The 26,338-nt window shown below is 40.1% G+C and overlaps 1 protein-coding gene across 1 annotated transcript in view; it reads left to right on the top strand.

The window, feature by feature from the left end:
- Positions 1-26,338, top strand: part of Jarid2 (jumonji and AT-rich interaction domain containing 2) — a 186,018-nt gene that overhangs the window by 103,095 nt on the left and 56,585 nt on the right. The window contains exon 3 of the mRNA XM_038335118.1: positions 5,501-5,630. Within this exon, the coding sequence (XP_038191046.1) occupies positions 5,501-5,630 (130 nt within the window). The remainder of the gene's footprint in view (positions 1-5,500; positions 5,631-26,338) is intronic.

The raw sequence follows: 26,338 nt of genomic DNA on the forward strand, positions 1-26,338 counted from the left end.
GGTGGATAGAATTTGTTGGGTGTGGAGGCCTTTTTGAAATATTAGTTCTGGGTTCTTATTTAGATTTACCCTTTCTAATTAGTGCCTCAGGAACAAGAGGTCTTCCATAACCGGCATTAGACATGGACTTCAACTAGCTTTGCATAACCTTAAAATACTAGTTGGGTAGAACAGGGCACATGTGAAACTTGTACAAGTTCAAATGGAAGAGTATATTATACCCATATCTACCGAGTTCCTGGAAGACAGTAGTAAAGCTGCCAATCTTTAACTTTTTCACATTAGTATTAGTCTGAAGTCTAATATTCACTCAGCAGAAGACCAGTTTTTACCAGCTTCACCTGGCAACACTTCCCTTCATTTCTTTCCGTTATCTAAATAGAGTTTCAAGTAGTCGTCTCCTCTCCCAGCTTTTTGTGTTGGCAGTTTTATTTTTCACTCCTCTGGCGTCTGACTGCACTGACTGCCTTCACTAGCTCTCCCCATCATCTGACTGCCTTCACTAGCTCTCCCCATCATCTGACTGCACTGACTGCCTTCACTAGCTCTCCCCATCATCTTACTACTGCTCATCACTGGATGTGTTCTGATGTGGGAGGGTCTTCTGTTTTAATAAAGAAACTGCCTTGGCCAGCCCTTAGGTGGGTGGAGTAGACAGAACAGGAAGAAGGAAGTGAGGTAGAAGGCTCAGTCAGATGCCACGCCTCTCCTAAGTTAGTCAGACTGCCGTGCCTCTCCTCAGAGAGATAGATGCCAGATGCGATGAAGCCAGCCATCAGGTCAGACATGCTGAATCTTTCCCGGTAAGACACCATTCGTGGTGTTACACAGATTATTAGATATGGGTTAGTCAAGATATGAGTAAGAGGCAGAAAATAATGGGCCAGGCAGTATTTAAAAGAATACAATTTGTGTGTTGATATTTCGGGTGTAAAGCTAACCATGCAGGAGCCAGGCTGGACGAAAAGCAAGCCTGCCCACAGCTCCCCACTACAGTGTTCTTCACTTGTCGTGCTGAATACAGGACCATTTGTGTTGTCTGTTTCCTCCGCATCCTAAAGTACCTGTCAATACAGTAGATAGTTTGAAAACTTTTAATCTTTTTACTTTTCACTGATGAATTTAACCACAAACAAAAAATAATCTTGTATGTACTACAATTGGCGGGGAGGGGAGTTTCTCAATTTTATTCCCGAGTTCCTTTTGGCAAGGAATTGAACTGGATTCTGACCCCAGTCATATCTTCTCTCCCCTCCCCTTTCCCAGTCATATTTCCAATGGCTTTTGAAAGTAGTTTGTGTAGCTCCAGTGATTGAGTATTCTGCCCATTTCTGTTTTAGTGTGCCGATGTACACTAATCAAAAGGTTATTGTTTTGACCATACAATTTGTTTTTCTATATTTGTTTTCAAAGACATTGAAACAAATAAGTGAAATTGAGATATGCTCAATACCACAAAAAAAAACCCAAAACATTCTTTTGTTAACTTCTAGTATCCTGGAGGAGACCTTCCCTATTTGTGCCCACAGGAGTACATCCATGATTTAGTGCTGCAGATCTAGATTGTTGTCCTTACTATTTCTAGTTTGCTCTATGATGTCGTTTTAAGGTAATGATATTTCTGCTTGTAACTGGTATTAGTATTGGTATTAATGGAAATTCCAAAAGTGATTTTATTATATTTGGTAAGGCTTTACAAGTTATTAATTATTTGAAGAGGTACTGGGGCACTGTCATAGTTTGGGACTTTAACCCAGGTGTGTCTGTTGAACTTGTCTATTTTGGTTTTCATGGTCCGAGTTTACGAGCAGAACTGACCAGGTCTCTTCGTCTTCATGTGGTAGCTTTAACCTCTTTCTACCCACTAAATTCCCCAGGTTTCCAGAGGATGTTGCTACAGGGAGACTGACTGACAGTGCCACAGTACCTTCATGTCTTAAGCACAGGACAGATGATGCTTCTCTCTTAAAGCCGAAAGCGGGGAGGGGAGCTGATAGAAATGGACAGCGTACTTCCTTACGCTGAAAAGAGTCACCACAGTAGGGTCCTGGAATGTGAGAGAACACTAAACACAGTTGGGCTAACCGGCTTGCTCATGTGTGAGTTCAGTCATTTAAGGTGGGATGTCACTGGATTGGCAGAAGTGCGTTGCACAGGAACACAAGAACTTGTAAATTGATGCAAGATTATAAACTTGGAGAGGGGAAAGCATGCACCAGGTGTAGCTTTTAGTGCTGTCCAATTTGGTCCAAAACCGCACGGTCGGGTAGAGACCTATAAATGACCAAATTATTTCAGGCAGATTTCAGACATTACACATCGAGTAACTAACTATCATACAGGTATACGTGCCAACAGCAGAAGCAGAAGAGGATGTCATTAACTGTTTCTACACAGATCTACTGAATGAGGTTAGGACGGTGGATAAGAATGATATACTAATCATTTATGGGTGACTTCAATACAAGAGTGGGGTCCAGAGAAAGAATGGACTCTAGTGTCATGGGAACATACAGATTAGGACAAAGGAAGAACAGAGGAACAATAAATAGAGTGGAACTACTGCTTGACCTCTGCTATGCAAATGACTTGTATATATCTAGTACATAATTTAAGCAGGCCAAACCTTCAACACGCTGGACGTTATAATCTCCTGACAAATGCACATACAGCCAAATTGACTGTATTCTAGTCAGCAAAAACCTCTCATCTAGCACCCAAAACAGCCAATCATTTTGCAGTGCTGACTGAGGGTCAGATCACCAACTTGATATGGGCACCATTCAACTGAAACTTAGGAAAGGCACGGCAGGCAAGATGAAAGGAAAACTGATTGTAAACAGCTGATGAACCCAGAGTACAAAGAGAACCGCTGAAAAAAAAATGTGAGGGAAATTATTAAACAACCCTTTACAAATACTGAAAGCCAATGGGAGAAAATCAAAAGAGCTATACAGTAGACTTCAAAAGAGATGCTTGCACACCAGTAGAAAGGCTTTACTGCATAAACGTCAACCCAGTGGAAAAAAAGGACACTAAAGATCAAACAGATAGATACAAAGAGGTTGAAGAGGCTATTCTCCATGATAAAACACATCTAACTAACTAACTAACTAACTAACTAACTAACTAACTAACTAACTAACTAACTAACACATCAAAACACTACAAAGCTATCAGATAGATATCTGCCAGATATGCTCCTCCGATTCCCGTGACTAAAGATGGGCAAGGTCATTTATTAACAGAGCCAGAGGAAGTAAAGCAAAGATGGAGACAATACTGTGACACCCTATACAATGTTCCTAATGCTTTCAACATAGACTACAATGAGAAATACTTCGGCAGCCATTCGAGCACCAGAGACGATGAGGAAATATTACATATTAGCAGCAGTGAGATAGAGGAAGCTATGGAGAGAGCTAAACACAAGAAGCCCCGGAGTGGATGACATCAAGGTGGAGCAGCTAGAAGTGGCTACAATAGGCCCGGGCTGAGGTGCTTCCAGACTCTTTAGAGAGATACGGGAACATGCAGTGATTCCCATGGAATGGAAGTACTCAGTCATAATTCCCATACACAAGAAGAAGGGTAAGCTAGACTGCTCAATTTACATCAGTTTGTTGTGCCATAGCAGCAAGATCTTCTCTTCCATTATCCTGCAAAGGATCAACAGTGGAAATCCTAGCAGAGGCCCAGTGCTGATTCAGGGGTAACAGGAGCACAATAGAACAGATCTTCACTTTGAGGCAACTGGCAGAAAAATATGAAGTATTTGGAAAAGACTTACATGTCTGTTACATCGACTTCAGGAAGGCATTCGATCGCATTTGGAAGAAAGGACTTTGGGAAACTGAGGTTCTCCAGGTACCCAGAGAAAATGATAAGAATACTAGAAATGCCTATAAAGATACCTTTGTGTCAGTCGTCTGTAGAGACTAAGTGATCGGTTTATGACAATCGTAGGAGTGTTGCAGGGGTGCGTCCTCTCACTAATAGTCTTTAATATATTCCTGGAATAATAGCAACAGCCCTGGAGGATGAGGAGATGGAAGTGGTGTGTGAATCAATAACTTGTGTTTAGTCAACAATACAGTACTACTTGCTGAAAGTCCAAATGAGCTGCGGGCCATGGTAAATAGATTGTTGGAAGTAAGTTTGGTATTAAAGCAACCATCAAGAAGACTGAGATTCAACACATGGGAAGGGCTCACAAGGATTTTAACATTGTAATAAAGAACCAAAGCCTCAAGCAAACAGTCAACTTTGTCTAACTGGGAGGAAACCTCAGCTCAAAGGAGAGAACTATATCGGTTGTCAAGAGGTGGATAGGGATACTGAGGGCTGCATTCCAGGCACTAGGAGAGGTTTGGTCAGCAAACACATAACAACAACAGCAAAGTTACAAGTATATGAGACACTTGTTTTGAGCTGCCTTCTTTACAACTCTGAAACCTGGACAATGAGATGCTCCTCAGAACAGCTATTTAATGTGCTTGAGCTGGCGTGTCTCAGGAGGATTCTAGGCGTCACATGAAGAGACAGGTTGTGCAACGAGGACATTAAGAAGCATCCCCATCTACAGGAGGAAGTAAACTATAGGATACAACAATGGTGCTTGATACGTCGGCCATGTTATGAGAATGAAAGATGACAGATACCCGAAGATAGCACTGCTTGGAGGAGGGCACGGGATAAGGCAAAGAGGAAGGCCCCCAAACTGTTTAATAGACAGCATATAGGAAGACTGTGGAACCCTGGGTATGACAATAACACAAGCATCTAGGACTGCCCAGGATAGGAACTGCTGGAGAACCACCATAAACGGGCTGCCCATGCGTGCTGAAGCATTGCCGGGACACAAATGGTGATGGATAATGAGTTATTTGAAGAATAGCTAGTTGGATTTCATGATAATTGTCATTTCGTTCAACTTTTTTTGGTTTTTCGAGACAGGGTTTCCCTGTAGTTTCTAGAGCCTGTCCTGGAACTAGGTCTTGTAGACCAGGCTGGTCTTGAACTCACAGAGATCCGCCCGCCTCTGCCTCCCGAGTGCTGGGATTAAAGGCGTGCGCCACCGCCGCCCGGCTTTATTTCAACTTTTTTACCCTCCAGGCATATAAGATTTAAAATGTGCTATAGTCAAGTATTTAATCCTAGCATTTTATGAGGTCGAGGTAGGGCTGCATTTTGGGGCTCTGTCTCTGTACCAATACTCTCTCCTGTGTCTCCTCCTACTCCCTATCCCAGCGCAAGTTCGTGCTTGTGTGCGTGCGTGCGTGCTTGCGTGCATGTTACATACATCTTGAATTCCCTTCTGTTCATTGTTTCCTGTTAGGCTAAATAGAATGAGGCGTAAGTTTTCTTTACTCCTTACAAAGGGTTGTATGTGCTTGTATGTTTTCTTGTGTGTCTGTCATGTCTTGCCACAGGGTTGAATGTGGAAAAATCCCGCTTCTGAGAGAAATACTTAAGTGTTTGTCCCTTTTCTAACCCATAGGGCTCCTTGGTAATGACCAGTCTAAGGCATCAGAGCAGTCAGAGAACGAGAAGGACGACGCATCCCAAGTGTCCTCTACTAGCAACGATGTTAGTTCTTCAGATTTTGAAGAAGGGCCGTCGAGGAAAAGGTTAGTACCCAAGGCTGAAAGTATTAGTAAAATCATCCTGAAACAGGGACTACAAATTTGCTTGCTAATGCAAATGTTGCTACATGCGAACAAGTGTGAGTCTACTCACAATGTCCTGGTTTTCACAGAAGAGTCAGAACTGAGACTTTACTAATAGTAGTAGTAGTAGTAATAATAATAATTAAAGACAAAGGTTTTATGGTCTGGATGAACAGCGTCAACCATTTTGTGACACTTAAGTAGTCATGTTCCTTCTTATAGAAAATACCATGTTACACATGTTTTCGCCATTTGTGAAGGGATTTTTTTACCCCCCCAAAATATTATAGACTTAATGTAGTATTATTGAAAAGTAACTAGAAATTACCATGTATAATCTTAATATGTCTGCTTTTAACCAAACTGTAGAATCCTAGTTCTTCAAACAACACAGTTATTTCTAAACAATTTTCCTACATAACTTAAGCTAAGTTCAGTAAGGAATATAGCTGTTTCAAGTTTAGTGGCCTTGATATTACTGGGTCTTTAAAAATCCCTTTCCTGTTATTTGCTCTGTTTCATGTCTTATTGTTTACTCCTTTTAAAATTGACTTTTTATTCTGCATTTGATATTCTATATTATTATCTTTATTAATATAACATTAAAAGGAAAAATTGCCTTGGTTTTAACATTCTTGTTGCTTCTTCTTACATTAAATTGCTCTATGAAGTCAATTTAGATGTCTGTCTCTAATCAAGTACACTGAAAAATTAAGGGAAAGGTTAGCCATGTGTTTATATAACACTTAATAGTTCTTAAGTTTGAAAGTTGAGATGAATAGCTCAAATTCTTAGTTTGCCTTCCTTCTCGGTGGCTAGCAGCATATGGTCTGTTGATTCCTACTGCCATCGCCTCTCACTTCTCCCCACTGTCTTAAGTTGCTGTTTGATTGGTTACTGTAGTGAGCATGAGCCTGAGGAGTCTGTGCATAAACTCAATGAGGGTCTTAGTGATGGACTTGTTACAGTATTCTTTAAGGCGCCTCTTTCTCCATTTGTAAAGGGAACCATCTCTAGATTTGAACACTGGGGAGGAAAACAGTGTCTCCAGCAAATGCATTGTAATGCGTGACTCTGCCTTCTAGCATGGGTGGTGCCCATGCCTCTGACCTCAGACTTGAGGCTCCATTTTTAGTCTCTGGTTATATAAGCCAACATGCACTACTATAAGTGTGACTGAGCATTTTCCCCACCCCAGTGTCACGAGATCCATTCTCTGGATGACAGTGTTGCTGCCTTCTTTTTTATACATTATGTGGTTGGGCAGCTGAGTGAAAAGTGGTCATTTAATATAAATTTATAATCATTTAACACGAATTTATAATTTGGAGTAATTTAGCATAATTTTTTACATTTATAATTTTTATAAAAATTTTCATAACATTTATTTATATTTTGATTATGATTCATAGTCATTTATTATAAATTTTTAGGACAGTCAACCAAGGAAACAACTTTTTAGTGTTAAAATTCAACCACTGCCAATCATCTTTTCTATTGTTGTGCCAAATATCTTTCTTGCTCAGTTAAGAATTTATTGTAGGTTGCTAGAGAGATGGCTCAGTTGTAACAAGCGATTGTTTCTCTTGCAGAGGACATCGTTTAACAGCTCACTACCACCTATAACTCCAGTTCTAGGGGATCTGATTTATGCACGTAACTTTAATACATTCATGAGAAATATTCATACACATAAAATTAAATAGATTTTTTAAATTAAAGCAAAAGATTTCAGTGTAGCTAAACAATACAAGGGGAGAAAGTAGAATTCATTGTATCTTTTTGAGCTAACAGGTCAACTTTACTAGTAACTGTTATGCGTGTGGCTTATGGTTGCATAGGTGATGCTGAGCTTCCATCACTATATTTTAAATTTTTTAAATTTATGTATGCATGTGTGTTGCTGTGCTTGTACGTGCACATGAGTAGAGGTCCCTGAGAAAGCCAAGAGTTGTTGGATCCCTTGAGCTGATGTTGATGCTGGGAATGAAATTTGTGTCCTGAAGAGTCGCATATTCTCCTACCTGAGCAGCTGTCTGCATAGTCCAGGAGGAGTTTTGGACGCTGGTGTGAGCTGTCCTCATTTCCTTAGAGCTGTCTTGTTATGGCATACATTCCTTGGCAATGTTACAGGACAATTCATGAGGTTTGACATAAGTAGTATATTTTTAATGGTTTACAATTGAAGAAATTCTTTGCTTTGGTCCTGTTCCCTCTTTAGTGGGTTGAATTTGAACATTGTTTTTAAAAGCAGAATAGATGACTTAGCATTGGAATTCTGCAGATTTCTCAGTGGTACTAAGGATTAATCTTAATGTGTATATATTTCCTTATGTGTATTTTACTTTTCCAAAACAAAAATGGGGCATGTATCTCTGAAAATGAAGCATCAAATAAAGACCAGAGTAAGTATCTAAGTGTGGGTGATTGTATGCTGCATCTTACACACATGCATTGGGTGTATTGAAGACAATGTTGGTGCTCTCTGCTGTTCTTAATAGATAGTAGGAAGCATGTGTGTAGAGTCCATTTGGATTATGTTTGATATTCACAACTTGTGGCACAAAAAACTCAATTCTAAAGTATAGGGTCTTGATTTATATATCTGCAGTTAACCCCATTGCCAGGATGATCTGAATTGATAGTTGATAGCTGTTCTTTTACCATTTAGTTACTCCTGCTGTACATAAGGTCTTAGTTGCTTAAATTTCCCTTTTGTCTATTAACTGGAAGAAGGAGAAAGTAAAGGAAGGTGAGGTCATACTCTTGATATCTTCATACTAGAGTCTATATGCAGTGAAGACATCTTATTCTGACCTTATCTGGGCTGACTTTCTATTCAAGGAGATCTCTTTTTGTGATGATATTTTTAACATGCTTTAAAAATTTTTTTTCTGTTAAAATGTGCTTGTGCTCACAAAATGCTCTCTTCTGGAAATCATGTTATGCTGTATTTGCTCAATGTACTTGTGTTATGGTTGTTCTCTGACATATTTAGAAGACAGAAAGTAGTAGAATCTATAGGTCTTTATTTTTCTTATTTCAAATTCCATAGAATTTTCCCTAATGGAAGTTGGGTTAGAGATTAAAAGTCCCAAATATTTCTTCTATCCTGGAATAATCATGGAAGTCACTTTTCATAGAGCTTCCCTGCTAGAGTTTTTCTGCTTATTTGAAGAGTCTTTCAAATGAAGATGGGAAGTGAATTAACTTGCCATGTATGAAGGCTGCTGTGTGGATCATCTTTTTAGTTATTGTACAGAAGTTGTGCATAGGTAGCAGCATCTCTTTATTTGAGAGTTATTTTTGCTCCATATATAATGTCATGTTAAAAGGGAGCCTCCATCAGCACACCAGTGACATTGTTTCTGGATACTAGTTTACATAGTTCATGAGAAAAAAAAAACTGTCATTCTCCAGACTAGGAACTGCTTTTACAGTTAGTAATTCTTAGCAATCAATGTTGGTTCAAACTTGGAGATATAATTTGTCTTAATGCTTTCTTGTTTCTTGCCCTTACTGTTTGTTGGGCTCATTATTATTACTGTTCAGTCTTCAGATATTACTGCTTCTACAAAATAGGAACCATTATTTTAAAAACTGTCTCTCTGTGCACACATGTTCTTATTGTGCTGGAAATTGGTTTTACCTCTCTGAGAGCTTAGTTTGTCCAGTCTTGTTATTTTTAAAACATTTTACTTTAGTCAACCATCAGTTTTACTATTTTAATTATTCTCTTGTGGGATGGGGGAGGGAGGGCAAGAGTCTACTGTATATCTCTTGCTGGCCCGGAATTCATTCTCAGCTTGGAGAGTTCATAAGGCCCTGAGTTTTTTTTCTTTCTTGTTGTATCCTGGAAATTTCTTTTCATTAAGATGAATAATCTGGAACTGGATATATAGTTCAGTAGTGAATTCTAATCCACAGGATACACAGAAAAGCTTCATGTAGACATCAGACCCTAGAATTGTCAGGAGCTTGCGTGCCAGTTAGCTTGGCGTGTGCAATAGAGAATAACCGAACTTTGTGTATCATACTTTAACGCTTGTATACACTTCACACATTTGCATGCACATTTCACCACTACCAAGATGGTTTAGCTGTCTCCTGCAGGCATTTAGTTCTTAAATACAGATGAATGTGGATCCTGAATCTATACTTTCTTAGCTAAAAACAAGCATTCCTTCTGTGAGAGAGAATCACCCAACAAGCAGGTAAAAAGTTCAGTGTTGACTCTTTATCATAGCCCAGTGATCAGGTTTTCATTTAGTTTAATAAGAAATAATATTTCAGCATTCACATATTTGGCTTTTAAGTAATAAATTACTCCACAATAAAGTATGAGTATTAGAAACACTTTTATGTCTTTGAAGGTATAAAACCCTTTCTAAAAGAAGCTTTTATTGACAAGATGATATGGTGCTTATTAATAAAACCACTTAATTCTCTGAAAACATTTATAATATTTTTATTACAAGATGCAGACCTAGAATTCAAACTGTACCATGTAACTTTTCAAATCGTCTCAAATATAGACTCTATTCTTGAAGATGCTTCCTCTGCCGTGGCAGTGCACACCCTCCACCCCACAAATATCAAAAGGGATAGGCATTGGGAACTGAGTCATGAGTGAACCCCACCCACACTGGTTTTACACTTTGGTATTTTGCCTATCTGTGGTGGTCCCTTTAAATCGTGCATCTGTGTATAACTTCCTCTCTTCCAATTGTTGTATTCCTTTTATGAAATGAATGGCATTTTTTTTGTCCCTCATAAACTAACAGTCGACAAAAGAAGAAAAAAAAACTTCAGCTTTTATGCAAAGTACATGAGTTTCTGAAAGCCCTGGTGGAATCCTCTGCTACTAGAGTTTTTATCTTTATGTTCAAGAGCAGGCTCCTCTGAGGTCTTGTAACCAGAGACCCTTTCTCCCTGCTGGTCTTGCTGGTTCTCCCAGGCAGGTCTGTGATAATGTGACTTCAGGTTGTTTCTCCATGAGAAAATATTTACCTTCATTTTTCAACAGTGACATGAACATATTTGCGGATAGAGGGCAAGGATGACTTTGTAGGCTGCCTCATAGTGCCTGCTGTTTCTGCTTTGGGAGATGAGTGTGTCTTGTTGCAGTATGTGTACCTTAACCTCAGGCTTAAATCTTTTCCTAGGGAACGTGGTCCTGAGGTGAAAGCAAGGGACCCTACTGAGTCTCAGGTGCATATTACAGGGCAGGTGAGCTCTTGGTTTGTTTCTGCAGTGGAGGGTGTGAGCTCTGTTACCTGGAGGATTTACCATGTTGCTTACTTAGATTTCTTAGCTAAAATTTCCCTGGGGCTCTTTTTTCATACCTCAGTCCTGTGTTGTCACCATGCCTCCAATTCCCTCTCTTGCAGTAAGAGACTATCTCATACTTTGTGCAGCCTTAAACTGTTCAAGCAAACCCCTCACAGGTGATATGGACCCCCCACCCCCCAGTTTTTAATCTGCCTTGCAGATGATTGCCTAACAAATTCTGTTTTTCTTTGGTGGTGATGGTGGTTGGGTTATGGGAATCTTTTGTATTGCTCCAATTCTTTGAAGCAGATGTTGAGCCCGTATGTGTCTTTCTCACAAGCCATTGCTAGGCAGACTTTATCAAGTCTTAAGGTGTATCTCAGGCTTCTGTAGAGGGAAAGGCTCATATATTTTAGTGCTTAGTCACAGGAAGAGTGGAAGTCTTTGATAGGGTTAGGATTAGAATGTATAGTCATGTTGGAGGAAGTATGTCTCCGGGTGCTGGCTTTGAGGTTTCAGAAGTCCATGATTAAGATGTATCTCTCAAGTACCATGTATGGCCTGCTGCCATACTCCTCACCATGATGATAATGGACAAAGCTTCTGAATTATTTTTATAAGTATTGCTTGCCCCCATTAGCCAAGTAATGGCAGTGCATGCCTTTTAGGGCCATGGATCTCTGTGAATTTAAGCTCAGCCTTGTCTACAAAGGGAGTTCCAGCATAACCAAGACTGTTACCAAAGAAGCATTGTTTCAAACTGCCCCCCCCCCCTTAAAAAAAAAGAATCGCCTCATCATAGTGTCTCTCCACAACAATGAATGTTTGTTGAATGCAGTTTGTTGGTTAAGTATTATGAGATCAGTTATTATGCCAAAGGCAGCCAGTTACTTGGAGTTTAATTTACAACATCTATATCTTTATCTATATCTATATCTATATCTATATCTATATCTATATCTATATCTATATCTATATCTATATCTGTCTGTCTGTGTGCCTGCCTGCCTGCCTGTCTATCTATCTAATCTATCTATGGAACATGGAATGTAAGTCCTCTATACCCTGTATGCTTCCAGCCAAAACAAAACGTTGTTACCCAGGTAAAGACAACAATAATGGAACTGCCTTTGTGCTTTACTTTGGATGCCTGCCTCTGTTCCTGGGTGGCAAATCTGAACTGTATGACTTGTGCACGCACCTTAGTCATGTATGTTTCTAGGGGCCATGGCTGGGAATGGCTGCCGTCTCTTTGCAGGTTCTCTGACCTTGGGTCGAATTTGACTTGTTCTCTCAGGGTTCTCCACCTTTGGGAAGTTTTCTGTAACTCCTCTGTCCCCAATTTCTACCTCCACTGCTATCAGTCTAGCTCACCGATCTCAACCTTCCTAATGCAGCTGTGCTTATTCCTGATAGGTTTTTGTGGGAGATGATGACATCGGGTTGTAGTAAAACAATCTCTCTTGTAGGGAGCCTCAGAATTTATACAATTTCCTGGTTTAAAAAATTAGCTTTAGTTTGAGCAGAGTGCCTTCCACATTCATGGTTGCCTTCACCAGGAACACGAAATTACAGCCTGACAAAGTCGGGGGGGGGGGGCTGCAACAAGTTGATCAGGCTCAGTTGGACTGTCTTGAACTACAGCAGCCTAGCTAGCTTTTGTCATTAAAATGACATGCCTCCATATCAGACAAGGGACCACTGGGATGCATCTGTTATCAATCAGTCTTTATTTCCACGCAGGCAAAGATGTTCTCAGAGGCGGTACAGTAGTATTTGAATGAATACAGAACATACCTTTTCATCTGCAGGAGGAAACAGATCCTAGTCAGAGTTCTTGTATCTCTTGTGATTTATTTATTTGAGATACGTTTTTAAAATTTATCACCAATAAGTGGGCACATGTTTCATTGTGACTATGAAGGACATTGGACAGTTTTGTGAAATTATTTCTGTCCCTGCACCTTTACATGGGATCCAGGGAACCAACAAAGGTTGTCAGCCCCTGAGTCATATTTCCTTCTCTGAATACTTTTTAAACTTATTTTATTTTGTGTTTGTATGTCCTTGTGTGCGTAAGCAGCAGAGTACTTAGGTATAAATCAGAGGATGGCTTTTATACCTGCATCAGAGATTGAACTCAACCTTATGGGGCAAGTGCCTTTCATATGCTGACCATGCTGTAGGCCCAGAGATTTAATTTTGAACTGGAAATTCTCCCAAATTAGTTGGGACTACAGATGTGCTCCATCATGCCCAGCTTTAATTTTTCATTTTTAAGAATGTGTATGTGTATAAAAGAAAAATTGTACGGTCACATGTACTGGTATAACCCTGTATTCCCAACCTCAAGAGGCTAAGGGAGGAGGATCTAGAATTCTAGGTCACCTTGGGTCAAACAACAAAAAAATCTAGGCCAGCAGCTTTCTAGATTCTCTTGCATGAAACTATGGTTTTCTTGACACTAGACATTTTCCTTTCTGCTAAATGTAGGACTTTGTCTTGAGATGCCGCCACAGGTTGTTGCAATGTCCTTACTTATGCACATCTTAAACATGGGATGGTGGGGGATGCAGATTTAATATATTGACAGCATTAGGTTTAATTGAGTCATTAGTTATTGCCAAGGACAAATTTTTTAGTCACTTATGGGAATGCACATGTAACCTTATAATTTTCCTGAAGTCCAAGTAAACACAGACTTCAGTTCCTTTGGTTTATTTAAGGAAAATCATCAGAACTTCTGAAGCATTACTGCTGAGGCCATTTCCTTTTTGTTACTTCAGAGATCAGATTGCAGGGATATCAATTCCATCTCACATGCAAATTAGGGTCTATCATGCTTTGTGGTTTCCATGGAGACTGCTGGATACCAATTTCTTCCTGTCTTCTCTTTTATGGTTCTTTTAAATAGAAACTGATGGCACATGTTTTTGTTCTCCTTTACATACCCCCAGTGGACAAATCTAAACATTACCTTGACATCTTTGAATAGATTGGCCATCCTGGAACATTTTATCATCTTCCATGCTGAAATTTAGATTGAACAGAGTCACACTCAGATGAAAGTCACAAGATGTAGATTTGTAAGGGTTTGGAGTTAACCAGGATTGTGAAGGAGGGGACAGCCGTACGTGTCCCCTGTGAATCACATGGGTGTACTCATTGGGGTTATTAGGCATGCTGTTTTGTGCTTGCAGAATGTCATGTGGTGTTAGTGTCTTACATGGCTGCTAAGCTCACTTAATAGCAATGCAGCTAAGTGTTCAGACTAAGATGGGAAATGTTCTTGATGCTCTTTCCCTTTCCCTCCCCCAAAAAGGAAGGGAAACAACCAGTATGACTTGTTTGCAGTAGGGTTTGGTTCATTCTTTCATAATTTGAAATTCAAAGAGGAGGTGGAAGTAAGGAAGGCTGTGTACCTCATCCCCTATCCCCCAACCTTTATCATAAATGCCTGACTTCTCCTTTGGTTTAGGCTCCTCAGCTTTGCTTTGTGGAATATTTCTCATAGATTTCCCTAATACATTTGTCTTGAAAGTTTAAAGCTCATTCACAATTTTAAGCCAATTCACAGAGTTGGTTTAAATCAATATCACCAGTACTTGACAGGAGAGGTGTGGCCTTGACTGTGTCCCTTTGTTGCTGAGACTTTCAGAGTGTGGCTCTTAAGTCCTGCACAGATGGGACAGTCCTTGTTTTCCTTTTTATCTACTGGGCCTGTAAAGAGTATCTGGTGTGTCATGAACATTGGTATTTTTAGAGTAAACAAATTCTAAGGGTAACAAAATAAAGTACAAGAAGATAAAATGTTTGTAAAGGAGTCATTGTATTTCTGAAGCACACGATTCTACTTAATTGTTCAGCTCTTTTGTCAGTCTATCAAATAAGAGGGGTGTGTGTGTGTGTGTGTGTGTGTGTGTGTGTGTGTGTTTTCTCTTTTTGTTTAGTAAGGTGCTGGTCTTTCTTCTGTTCACCTCCATCTCTGGCCTTTCATTGACACTGTATTTTTCCACATTCAAACTTTATAATTATCAATAGAGATGCTAAGATGGATCTTGTTAATTTTACTCTTAGAGTGCACCTGACTGGATATGACGTAGGAACTTGCTTTCTTATCCAGTTTCACAGTAGTGTCAGTCCTCAAAGCAAAGCATGAGACTTTACTTGCCTGCTGTCATCTTTACTTTGGGATGTCAAGAGAACTTGCCATCTTGTCTGATGGACCCATTGATTCCTCCTATCATCCTAACTTTAATTGGACTTCTGTTTTCTTGTTTCTTTTTTCTTTCACTTAATTATTTTCCTTAAATTTTGCTTTTTGTGATCTAGAAATCATTTTAGTATTTGGCTAGGTGCCCAGCCAATTGGTCTGCCCGCTTTCCTGCCTTCTCTTTTCCTTTAAACCTGTAATGGTTCTTCTGCTACCTCTGCCTCCACAGTTCTGGAATTAAACATACGCACCATTACGCCCAGCTGCCTAATTGTATTTTGAATTTATTTGTTTCTTGTAAATCTCATCTGCCCTTCAACTGAGATTGCCTATCTTTGCTGGGATTAAAGGCATCTGCCATCACTGCCCAACCTTGGTTTATTTTTTGAAGAAAGTTTCTGTAAAGTATAACTACCATAATGACTGCTATGTTGAATTAAAACATAGAATACACATATTTTAAAGGAAAACTCAGCTTATTGCTAATGATGGCAGAGTTTCAAATGTATGTGTAAATAACTCATAAGCCCCATGCTGAGGGCCATTTGTGGCATCATCATCAGCTGGTTCCTACAGGATGGGCTTATTTTGCCCATACTTGGAGTGAAGCCTGAGGACTAAGAAGGAGATAGACTAGAGACAACTGATGGAGTCTGGACAGCATCTAGTGAATACTGAGATTCACCCTGTGTTTATTTTTGATAGGCTTTATATACCCCATTCAAAGAGGAGGGGACAGCAAGAGACTTTACCAATGTCATATAACCTTGAAGGAGCAAGAATAGGTCTAAACTCTGTGACCTTTAGTCAGGGTGGAACGGATCCACTTCTGTGGGCTCCCACAAATAGAAGGCTTTACACTTTCGAGTATCTTAACAGACAATAGTAATTTAAAACTTAGCCAAAGCGAGCACTATTCAGGTCTGCTGTCAGATGGCATAGCTTCATCAGCTCATTTGTACCTGCAGAATGCTCTTGATCTTAGTAGACTCACATAGCCTTTGAGGAGGCGAGGCTTTTTATTAGTGCCTACTTTCCTATAGATGATGGAACTCCAGGGGAATTTGTTCCCATCTAGTTTAGTGAAACTTTTGATAAATGATCACTTGTGTCTAGTTTTTCATAATGTCTAAATACATATTTTCAGAGCCACTCTTTTCCTATAGCATAATTATTAATTTATTCAGCCCCTACACAACAGTTTGCATCCATTGTGATAGGCATTAGTTCTTGGCAGGGTGGCGGTGCACCTTTTCTTTGTGTGATGTGGGTTGGTTGGCACTGGCCCTTTTAAATCTTGTTCCTTCTCCTGTTTGTATGGCTTTGGATTACTTTTGCTATGATTTCTCTCTTGCCTCTCATTGCCAATGTGTCTTTCATTCTGGCCTAATTAATTGGACTTAGTGGACCTGTTAGGATAATTTTTCCTGGAGAGTCTATTTCTGCTTGCCCCAATAGACAGGGCAATATCAGATCAAAGATCAGTTCAATTCATCTCCAACTCGGGGGACCATTGAATGAGCATGGGGGCTATAAATCAGCTATTTTCATGAAAAATTTTACCCTAGAATGAATAATAATTATACCGCATCACCATACAGCCATTCTGTGAAGAGGTCTTCCTCCTTTCTCAAGTTTAGGGCTTATGAAATCCCTTATATGTTTCATGAGCCTAAGTTCCTTCTTCCTCACTGAATAAAGGAATGCATCCGTCCTGATGAAACAGCTACACACAACGACCTGGTCACAAGACCTATTCCACACAGAAGAAATTCAGGACTAGAAAACACTGGTCAAGTGAGCCCTCATAATTAGAATGTATAGTAATGTTTAGGGTGTTTTGGGGACCAGAATGTTTAGCGTTTTCTTTGGCAGAAATCTGAATGTTAAAATTGTACCCTCACTCCACCACCAGCATGGCCAGTGTAAGTTTTGAAACTAAAGGCCCTGGAGAGAAGAAAATGCAAATGCTACTCCATCCTGCCAAAGACCTTTCCAGCAAATATCTTTAAAACAGTTGGAAAGGGGGCTGGCCAGATGACTGCTCTTCCAGGGGACCCGGGTTCAATTCTCAGCACCCAAATGGCAGCTCACAGCTGTCTGTAACTCCAGTTCCAGAGAATCTGACATAAAGTTAAATAAAGTTTTTTGGAAAGGTTGCACCTCTTATTCCTTGTTTTTGTTTGTATACCATATATTTGACCTCTGGTCCTCAATTCTGGTTAATAAAGAAACTGCCTTGGCCCTTAATAGGACAGAAAATTAGGTAGGCAGAATAGACAGAACAGAATTCTGGGAGAGAGAAGGCAGATGCTCAGGCAGTCGCCATGCCTCTCCTCTCCGTGATGGACGCAGGTTAAGATCTCTCCTGGTAAGCCACCCCTCGTGGTGCTACACAGATTATTAAATATGGATTAAAGCAAGATGTGAGAATTAGCCAATAAGAGGCTGAAATTAATGGGCCAGGCAGTGTTTAAAAGAATACAGTTTCCGTGTAATTATTTTGGGTGCAAAGCTAGCCAGTGTAAAGGTAGCCAGTGTAAAGCTAGCTGGCGGCCGGGAGCTGGGAAGCCCGCAGTTCCTTCTACAGAGGGAGCATTTCTCTGCTTTGATGTGAAGGAGCCAAGCCCAGGGACTAAGGTTATAGAGTGGTGTTCTTTTCTTGTGTACATGGTATTCATGGATTACATTTTTACTGGCAAGATTACAGTATACACCATATCAACCAGTGATGTGGTTTTTTGTTTTGCTTTTTAGATTTTTTAAAAATTTATTTCCAAGGCAGGGTTTCTCTGTGTAACAGCCCTGGTTGTCCTGGAATTTGCTTAGTAGATCAGAATGGCCTCAAACTCAAAGCTATCTGCCTACCTCTGCCTTTTAGGTTTCCCCATAGATTCCACTCTGTGTGGTGATGATAGAATGGGTTGGGAATATTTGTATATGTACATATCAGGGTACTTCGTCTTTAAAAGTCTTGGTCACATGTTTCCTTGATATAATTTATGCAAGAGGATTACCAGTTAAAGGCCAGGCTGGACCTACTCTGTCTTAAAAGTACAACTGTATGCAGAAAGGTTGCCTATCCTATCTTTCTTTGAGACCATTTGTGTAAGAGCAGGAAAAGGAATAACCTGGGAAGGCCTTTTTGCAGACACCCAAGAATACCAGGGTTAGTATCTTAGCTGGTCTCTGAGGGCTTTTAAGTGCCCAGCTGGGAATGATCTTTCTCTAGGCTCAGTTACAAGCTGCTTCCCAGTACTGATAGACTAGGAGTATGTGGGAATTGGCAGCCTGTTGACACAGCTAAAGATGGATGACTTCTAAATCAGAGAGATTGGGGCATGTTTAGGCTTGCAGAATGAGGAGAGTAATTAAGCTTTTTCGAAGACTCACCTCCCCCCATCTTTATAAGCACAATTTTTGCCTTGGCAGAAGAAATTTTCCGAGTCCAGTAGCAGGGAAATGTACTTCATGTCAACTAGGAACTTTCACCTTTTAACAATTCAGTAATGTATTTCTGTTCTCTCACGGCCTGCTTCATCTTGGTCTTTACTTGCAGGCCTTTCTCCCTCTACTTCCTGAGAAATACTATCCCTTTTCTTCTGACACACCTCGCCTTGTGCAGAATAGTTTTGAAAAGAGCTACAAAGTATATTTTCCTTGTAGTATTATTTCATCTTCATTGGAGTGGTTTATTTCTATATGCGATGGTTGGTACTTTAGGGAAGACAGGAGCTGAGGGGATAGTCCAGTGTTTGCTTCACTCTGGTTTTGAAGGACTCATTAAAACTATTTGAGGCTGGGATGAAAGATGCCTTCCTTTCCTTGAGAGTAGATACGCAGAGCCAAATGACTGGCTTTCTGTTGAGAGGGCCTCTGGTGTCTTTGGGCCGCAGTCTTCCTTGGAAGTTTAACATGCACAGAGAAAGACTGGCTTTGTGGTTTGCTTTCATGTCTGCATACAAGCGAATGGGCTGAAGTAGAGATGTGTTTAGAACGGAGCTGTACAGAAGAAAGTCTCTCAGCTCCTCAGCATTGCTGAAGCATGGATTTTTTTTTTTTATCTTGAACCTTGCTTAGGAATTTGGTCTTGTGCAGATGTTTCTTTAATAAAAGTCAGAAATCATAACCGCATTCATGCACATGACAGCAGTGACCTCACTGGTGAAGAGGAGGACTTGTGCTTTTGTCACACTCGAGTCCCATGATAGTTTGTTGTGGTTGACCTTTGCTGAAAGCCTTGCCTATTTCCTGGAGCTGCTACTTCAGTGTCTTAGTACAGAGACAGGGTTCTCTGGAAATGAGCTTTAAGGCATCAAGATCTCAATGGCAGAGCTGCGTGTTCAGTAGAAGCTTGAAGGTTCAGTGGCTGAGATATTACTTGATGCCCAGTTTGTGTCTCATTGAACATCATTTTTTTTTTTTTTCCTCATCTGAAGTTTTTCAGTTTCTGGTGTGAGTTCTAGTCAGGCAACATTCTTACTGGACCCGTCAGTGAAACCATGGCAACCCAAGGTTGGCATGGTTGCTGCTGTCCGCAGATGTGATCCTCATGCCTATAGTAGTCCATTTTTATGTCATTTCTTTCCATACATTCAATTCTTTATGATCTCAAAATGCCGGGAATCCTACAATTGTGAAATGTATGAGTTTTAAATGCTGTTTGCATTCCACATATTGTGTGGATGCTCAGCAGTTTTCTGTTAGTTTGTTGTCCAACTTAGCGCCATTCATACATATACATATACATATACATATAGATATACATATACATATACATATACATATACATATACATATACATATACATATACATATACGTATATTATTGCCACCTCAGTTGTTAGTTGTGAGGCCCATGTTGCAGTGGTGGTGTGGCAGTTGAAGAATGCCAATGATGAGTCTTGAGTAAAGGAAAGAAACACCTAGTGTGCTGACCTTTTTGAAGTTATACAAGGAAAAACAAAACCAAAACACTGTAGTTCTCATCAAGTTTAGCAAAATACCTGACTTCTGGCATCCACTGGGTTTCTTGGAATGTTTCCATAGCATGGGGAACAGGGATCACAGCTCTCTTTTAGTCTGTAGACGTAGGATCAGCTAAGACAGACTGTACCTGGAAGATGGAGATAGAGTATTGTGAGTAGTTTTCCAGAGCTGACTCCTGCTCTACTCTGCACAAAACTCACCCCACAGTTAGGCTTTGCTTTCTGACCTTAAAGGATGGCCGTGTACACAACCTTAAGCCTTAGCAAGAATTAAAAGTGGTTGAAATTCTGGCCATGCTCAGAAGTGAAGGTGATTTTCCACACCACCTCTCTGTGTTGCCTACATTTTCCAATACTGCCATTTTCTTTATTTTTATGTAAATAATTATGCCAGTGATACTTCTTATAGTTGTTGTGCCAGCTGCCAGTGACATGGTTCCTTACTGGAGATGCTGGGTCTGCTGTATCTAGAGAATTCCCATTTCCTAGTGGGATAATGTTGTTCTCCAGACAAAACACAAATAGGGGGTTGAGGAGGATTGCTCGAATGTGGGAGCTGGGACAGATTCAACAATCGCAACCACATGTTTCTCATCTTAAGACATTTGCCATGCAACTGTAACCCTAATGCTTTTACAAATGTAGGAAGAGATGTCATGTGAATGGTGGTTGGAGACCAGCTTCGACGAGGATACCACTTACCAGCGTAGGGGCATATAGATTAGATTAGAAAAATAAGTAAGGAGAGTGAAGACGTGAGTGAAAATACTAAAACAGAACAGGACAGCGCTGTAAGGGAGTTCTAATGAATACTGAAGTCACCCGCGTTTAATTCCCATTGGCTTAAAATACCCCACCCCAAAAGGTAGGGATAAGACCCCCCAAAAAAGCAAAACAAAGCAGTGCATTAACATGATACAAGGAAATGAACAGACCTGTTGAAGATTGCAGGATACTGTTTTGTTTTGTTTTGTTTTTCTGTTTTGATTTTTCCAAGACAGTTTCTCTGTGAAATAGTCCTGGCTGTCTTGGAGTTCACTTTGTTGACTAGGTTGACCTCTAACTCACTTAAAAAAAAAAAGCCCTATTTATTTTACTTTTTTTTATATGTGTTGGTATTTTGCGTGTATAAATTTTTTTTATTGTGTATGCATTGATATTTTGCATGTATATCTGTGTGAGAGTGTTTGATTTCCTGGAACTAGAGATATAGTGAGCTGCCATGTGGGTGTGGGGAATTGAACCTGTGTCTTCTGGAAGAGCAGCCAGTGCTCTTAAACACCAAGCCATCTCTCCAGTCCCATGTGGGCTACATTCTTAGTTAAACATTTTCTTGCTAGAACAAGACAAGTAATGCTCACACTCCAGACCAAACCATTCTGTAGGCAAAGCACTCCTTGGGTGGAATCCATTGTTATCTCCCTAAGGGAGTATTTAGTTGGATCCTTAGATCTTTGTTTGAGCTAGAGACAGATCTACTTCTCAGTACTTGAAATATAAGGGCTGGATATTAACCACACCTGTTGACAATAATCGTGAGGGAGCAGAACTCTCTAATCTAAATCTGGGTGAGGTAAAAACAGACAATAACCTTCAGACAACCTGCAAATAGGCTCACATTTTTTGGGCTTCCACAAATGATAAAGTAATCTTTTGACATGGAAATAGCAGAATAGAAAAGAACAACATTTGGTTGCTGATTACTTAGGTGTTTTTGTACCTAGATACTTTGGTATTTGGAACTTGGTCCTTAGCCTAAATAATAAACTTTTTACATTTTTATTAAACAGTTTCTATCAAGGCCTCCAAATAAACTATTACCTTAAGTTTACTGGCACCATGTAGCATAGCTGGGTATGCATTTCGGCTTTTTTTTTTTTTTTTTTTTTTTTTTAAATGAAAAAGCCCTATAGGGTCTGGAGAAGTGGCTCACCAGTTGGGAGCACTAACTTCTTTTTCTCTTGTATCCAGGTTCAATTCCCAGCACACATATGGCATCAGACAGCTGTTTATAACTTCAGTTCCAGGGGAATTTAATAACCTCTTTTGGCCTCCTCCATGGGTACTATATTCACATGTAGGCGGAGACTGCTCATTAGTTTCCTGGCCACCTAGATGTAAATAATCACACAGAAACTATATTAATTATAACACTGTTTCCAGTATCTTAGACACATTTCTCGCTAACTCTTACATCTGAATTGACCCATTTCTATTAATCTGTATATTGCCTTGGGATTGTGGTCTCCTGGTAAGGAGCTGTCTGGCACTGGAGTCTTTCTCCTCTGGCAGCTATGTGGTGTCTCCTCCACTCGATCTACTTTCTCTCTGTGTCTCTGTTCAGATTCCCTGCCTGCCTTTACTCAACTAAGCCATTGGCCGAAATAGCTTCTTTAATAACCAATGGTAATAAAACATGTTCATAGCATATACAGAGGAAAACCTCATTATTCATGTGTACACAGACACACACATGTAAAATAAGAGGAAAGGTTCTTATTATTATATTCTTTTTATTTTCAATATTAGTTGTAATGGAATTGGTGGGATAAGAAGATATTTCTGTGTTTACCTCATTCAGGCTTTCTGTAAACAGCGCATAGGTCATTTTCAGGAACTAGATGTTATTGAAGGTTCTAAAAATTGGCCAATGGCAGGTAATGCTTGCTATAATTCAGAATTTCTTTTTAGCAAAGTTACAATTGACATCTTTTGGTGCTTTGTGGCCAGGCTACAACATTTTCAGTAGGTAATGAAAATGTCAGGGATATGTTTTCTGTTCCTTTAAATATATATAACTGATTTCTTTTAAAGTGAATATTGAGAATGAGTGTGAAAGAAGCGTTGGCCTGCTCTGCTTGCTGTAGGGGCCTAGTTAGTGTTGTGAGCAACATCTCCTTTGTGCTTTCCGTCAGTCTGTGCTGTGTGCAATTCTCTTTCTCCAGTGCTGAGTGAGGTGAAGGCCAGGGCTTCCTGCATCATTTTACCATTGATTCCACTCTAGCCCTGTACTGGACTTCAGAATGTCACCTATTACATTACTGCATCTTGAATGTTCGTCTGGGAAGTTTCTGTGCAATTGACTTTTCATTTTAGGACTCTATTGACAAAAAAAAAATATGAACTGTGTTGTGGTAGACTATAGCTCCCTCCCTCTCTCTCTCCCCTCCCCCTCCCCATTTTTTCTTGACCCTGGAAACGGGATTCTCGCCTCACAAGGTCATTCATTCCCTTTCCTTCCCAGCTATTCTCTTTGCCAGGAGATGGCTGCCAGGGGATTTTTGGCAGTTTGCAGTTTGGTTTTGAATAACCGAAAATTGAAAAACTAGCTAGGGTTTTTGCTGAAATGATATTTTTAAAACTACATTGGCAATCCCATCTCGAGTGTGAGTAGAAAGGCAAATGAACATTTTCACTGGCATAGCTCAGCTTTTAAAACAGTGTACTTTGGATAATTTGCTAACACCTTGTACCTACCATAATATAGTAAGAGTTTCTTTAGCCAGATCCCGTCTAGACCCTTCTATGAGCTGTTCTTTTGACTCTTATCCTTATTTGCTCTCTTTCCCTTTAAGATTTAGTTAGTTCTCTTTGGACTTTTCATGAAATCTTTAGCTTTGTTGAGGAGAATGTTTGTAAGCCAGTGCTGCCTTTGAAGTTGGATCCTGCACTTGGGTTGGTGGGATGTGCTGCTTTGCCTCGAGGGCACACAAAAAACTGATACAAACCGATGTGTAGGTGACCTGTGGCATTTGTGATGGACAAAAAGGCTTTGTTGCCACTTTGTCAGCTAATAATGATTCCTCTCTTTTGGGGGCACAGTTGCTTTCCAGAAAGAACCCAAAGGAACTTGGTGTCACATTTTTGTCTTCATGGTGAGTGACATTTGTGGCTCCAGGCAGGCTTTGACATTTTGGGTTATAAGATTCATTACTTTGTATATCACATATATGGGATGCTGCTATCACCTGTCCTGAAATTTCGTGTGCTAGTAAATGCTTGATGAAGCTGTCCTAGTTCCTACGTATTCACTGCTAACTTTTGACGTTCTTTTCTCTTAAATTGTTCCCAAGAAGAATAACCCCTCCTTGCTGTCTCTCACGCCTTTATAAAAGTAGTTGAGTGTTGCTGAGGAGTCCTCAGGAGGAGGATACCGATACTATCACCATTATTTTAGAAGTTTAAGAATTGTGATTTCGGTTAGGATTAGTTAGGGTTAGGGTTAGGAAAAAAAAAAGAACAAAAAGAATTGTGATTTCCTTTTTAAAAGATACATTATTTTCTGACTCCAACTTTCTGTAGTGCTATGCTGTGTTTTATTTTAAAACTGACTGTGATTCTGTTTTGTCACCTGGCAACTAGGAAATACACCTTTAGTAGTTCTAGCCACTAGGAAATACACCTTTAGTAGTTTTAGCCACTAGGCACTGGCAACTGATCAGTCCTTCTCAGCTAGAACTTGGTAGAAAGGGAATCACACCTATTCAGGGGATTATCTCCATAACCAGTCCTTGTTTGAGTGGAGAGGCCTTGCTTAGAAATAGGCAGAGCCTAATCTGTCCCTGTTGTCGTGATTTTTTTCTTAAATGTGTAGTGGGACAGGGTCCAGGCTGCTCTGCAGCTCAGTCTTGCAGCAGTCTTAGCATTTGGATTACAGGTATGAGTTGTTCTGCCTGTCTAATTTATTTTAATACTTTGAGGAAAACCAAGACTCACATTGATAAAAATGTAGTTAGTTGAGCCAAACCCCAAGTTGTGACTTTTCCTGGTGCCTGCTGGACCAAGCCAAATCTTTTAAGGAGTCCCTGCGAGGGATTTCCCAATAGAAAGTTCCCTCAGGGAAATCTGTCTATAGCAAACATTGACTCTGAATAGCCCTTTATATAATTTAATTAAGTTAAAGGCTGCAAATATTTAATATCTTGTGGGTTTTTAAGAGATTTATTTACTATGTATACAGTGTTCTGCCTGCATATATGCCTTTAGACCAGAAGAGCGCACCAGATCTCACTACAGATGGCTGTAAGCCACTGTGGAGTTCCCATGTCCCTTTAACTGCTGAGCCATCTTTCCAGCCCCATGCCCTGTGTTTTTTATAAACACAAAGCACTTCATCTCTTTATATGTAAAGCGTCTGTATTGTGTCCTGTCCCTTTCTTTCCTCTTCTCTGCACCCATCCCCAGCCCCCACCCCGTCTGTGAATCAGTATGTCTATGTCTTAAAAAATCCCGCAAAGCAAAAAAAAAAAAAAAAAAAAAAAAACTTCTGTGCAGCAAAACCCTTTTTCTGGAGCCAAGTGATCTCTCTTCTATCATTGTGTTATGTTGTCAAACTGCTGATTCAGTCTTGGCAACAGGCATGAGATGATGCCTATAGGAATATCAGCTGTGACTAGGTTGCACATTGGGGGTGAAGTGGTATTTTCTGGCCTCTGAGGTCATTTGAGGATGTATGTATATTTTCTGTACCAAAAGGACATTAATAGCCGCTCTGTGTGTTCTGCCCACCACTACACTAGCATTTGAATTTGATGGGCATCTTGCCCTGGTAGATGGTGTCTCCTGTCCCCAAATCTCTAGTGCACATACATGAGCACACTCTTGTTTCTTTGAGCAGCTGCCAGGTTTGTAGTCTGTGTGTATGTCTAGGCGTAGAATATTGTGGGTAATTATTTTGAGGATGGAAACATAGGATTTTTTTTTCTATTTGAATAGGCCTTTCACCAAGTTGGCAAAATGTCAGGGCCAGCTCCCACACTGCTACAAAGAGTAGAGCCATGCTGGTCATTTTGCATTTGCCAAGTGCTGACTCTAATCTTTGATTGAACAGACCTCCTCCTACCCTCTTTACCCTGGGCTTAGAATTGGGGTGCAGTCTAAAGAAGTGGAGATACCGGCTTACAAGGTTAATACTGGAAAATTAACTTAATGATGTTTTGGTATGCAGATCTCTTAACAAGGTATCAGCTCTGCACAGACTGAACTATTTATGGTTTCCCATCCCTCATTGTGTGCACACACTTTGCTTTGGAGACTGTTAGAAATTTCAGTGTAATTCAGCCAACCTAGGATTGGCTGTTTTTGCTATAGTATGCATTGCCCTAGAAGTAGATGGTGACACAGCAGAGTCAGGTTATTGTGTCCTGTAGTGGATGAACAAACCTAGAAAGAGTGCTCCTCCCTCATGGGAGGCTCCT

The sequence above is a fragment of the Arvicola amphibius genome, chromosome 6 (assembly GCF_903992535.2).
Source record: "Arvicola amphibius chromosome 6, mArvAmp1.2, whole genome shotgun sequence".
Taxonomy (NCBI): Eukaryota; Metazoa; Chordata; class Mammalia; order Rodentia; family Cricetidae; genus Arvicola; species Arvicola amphibius.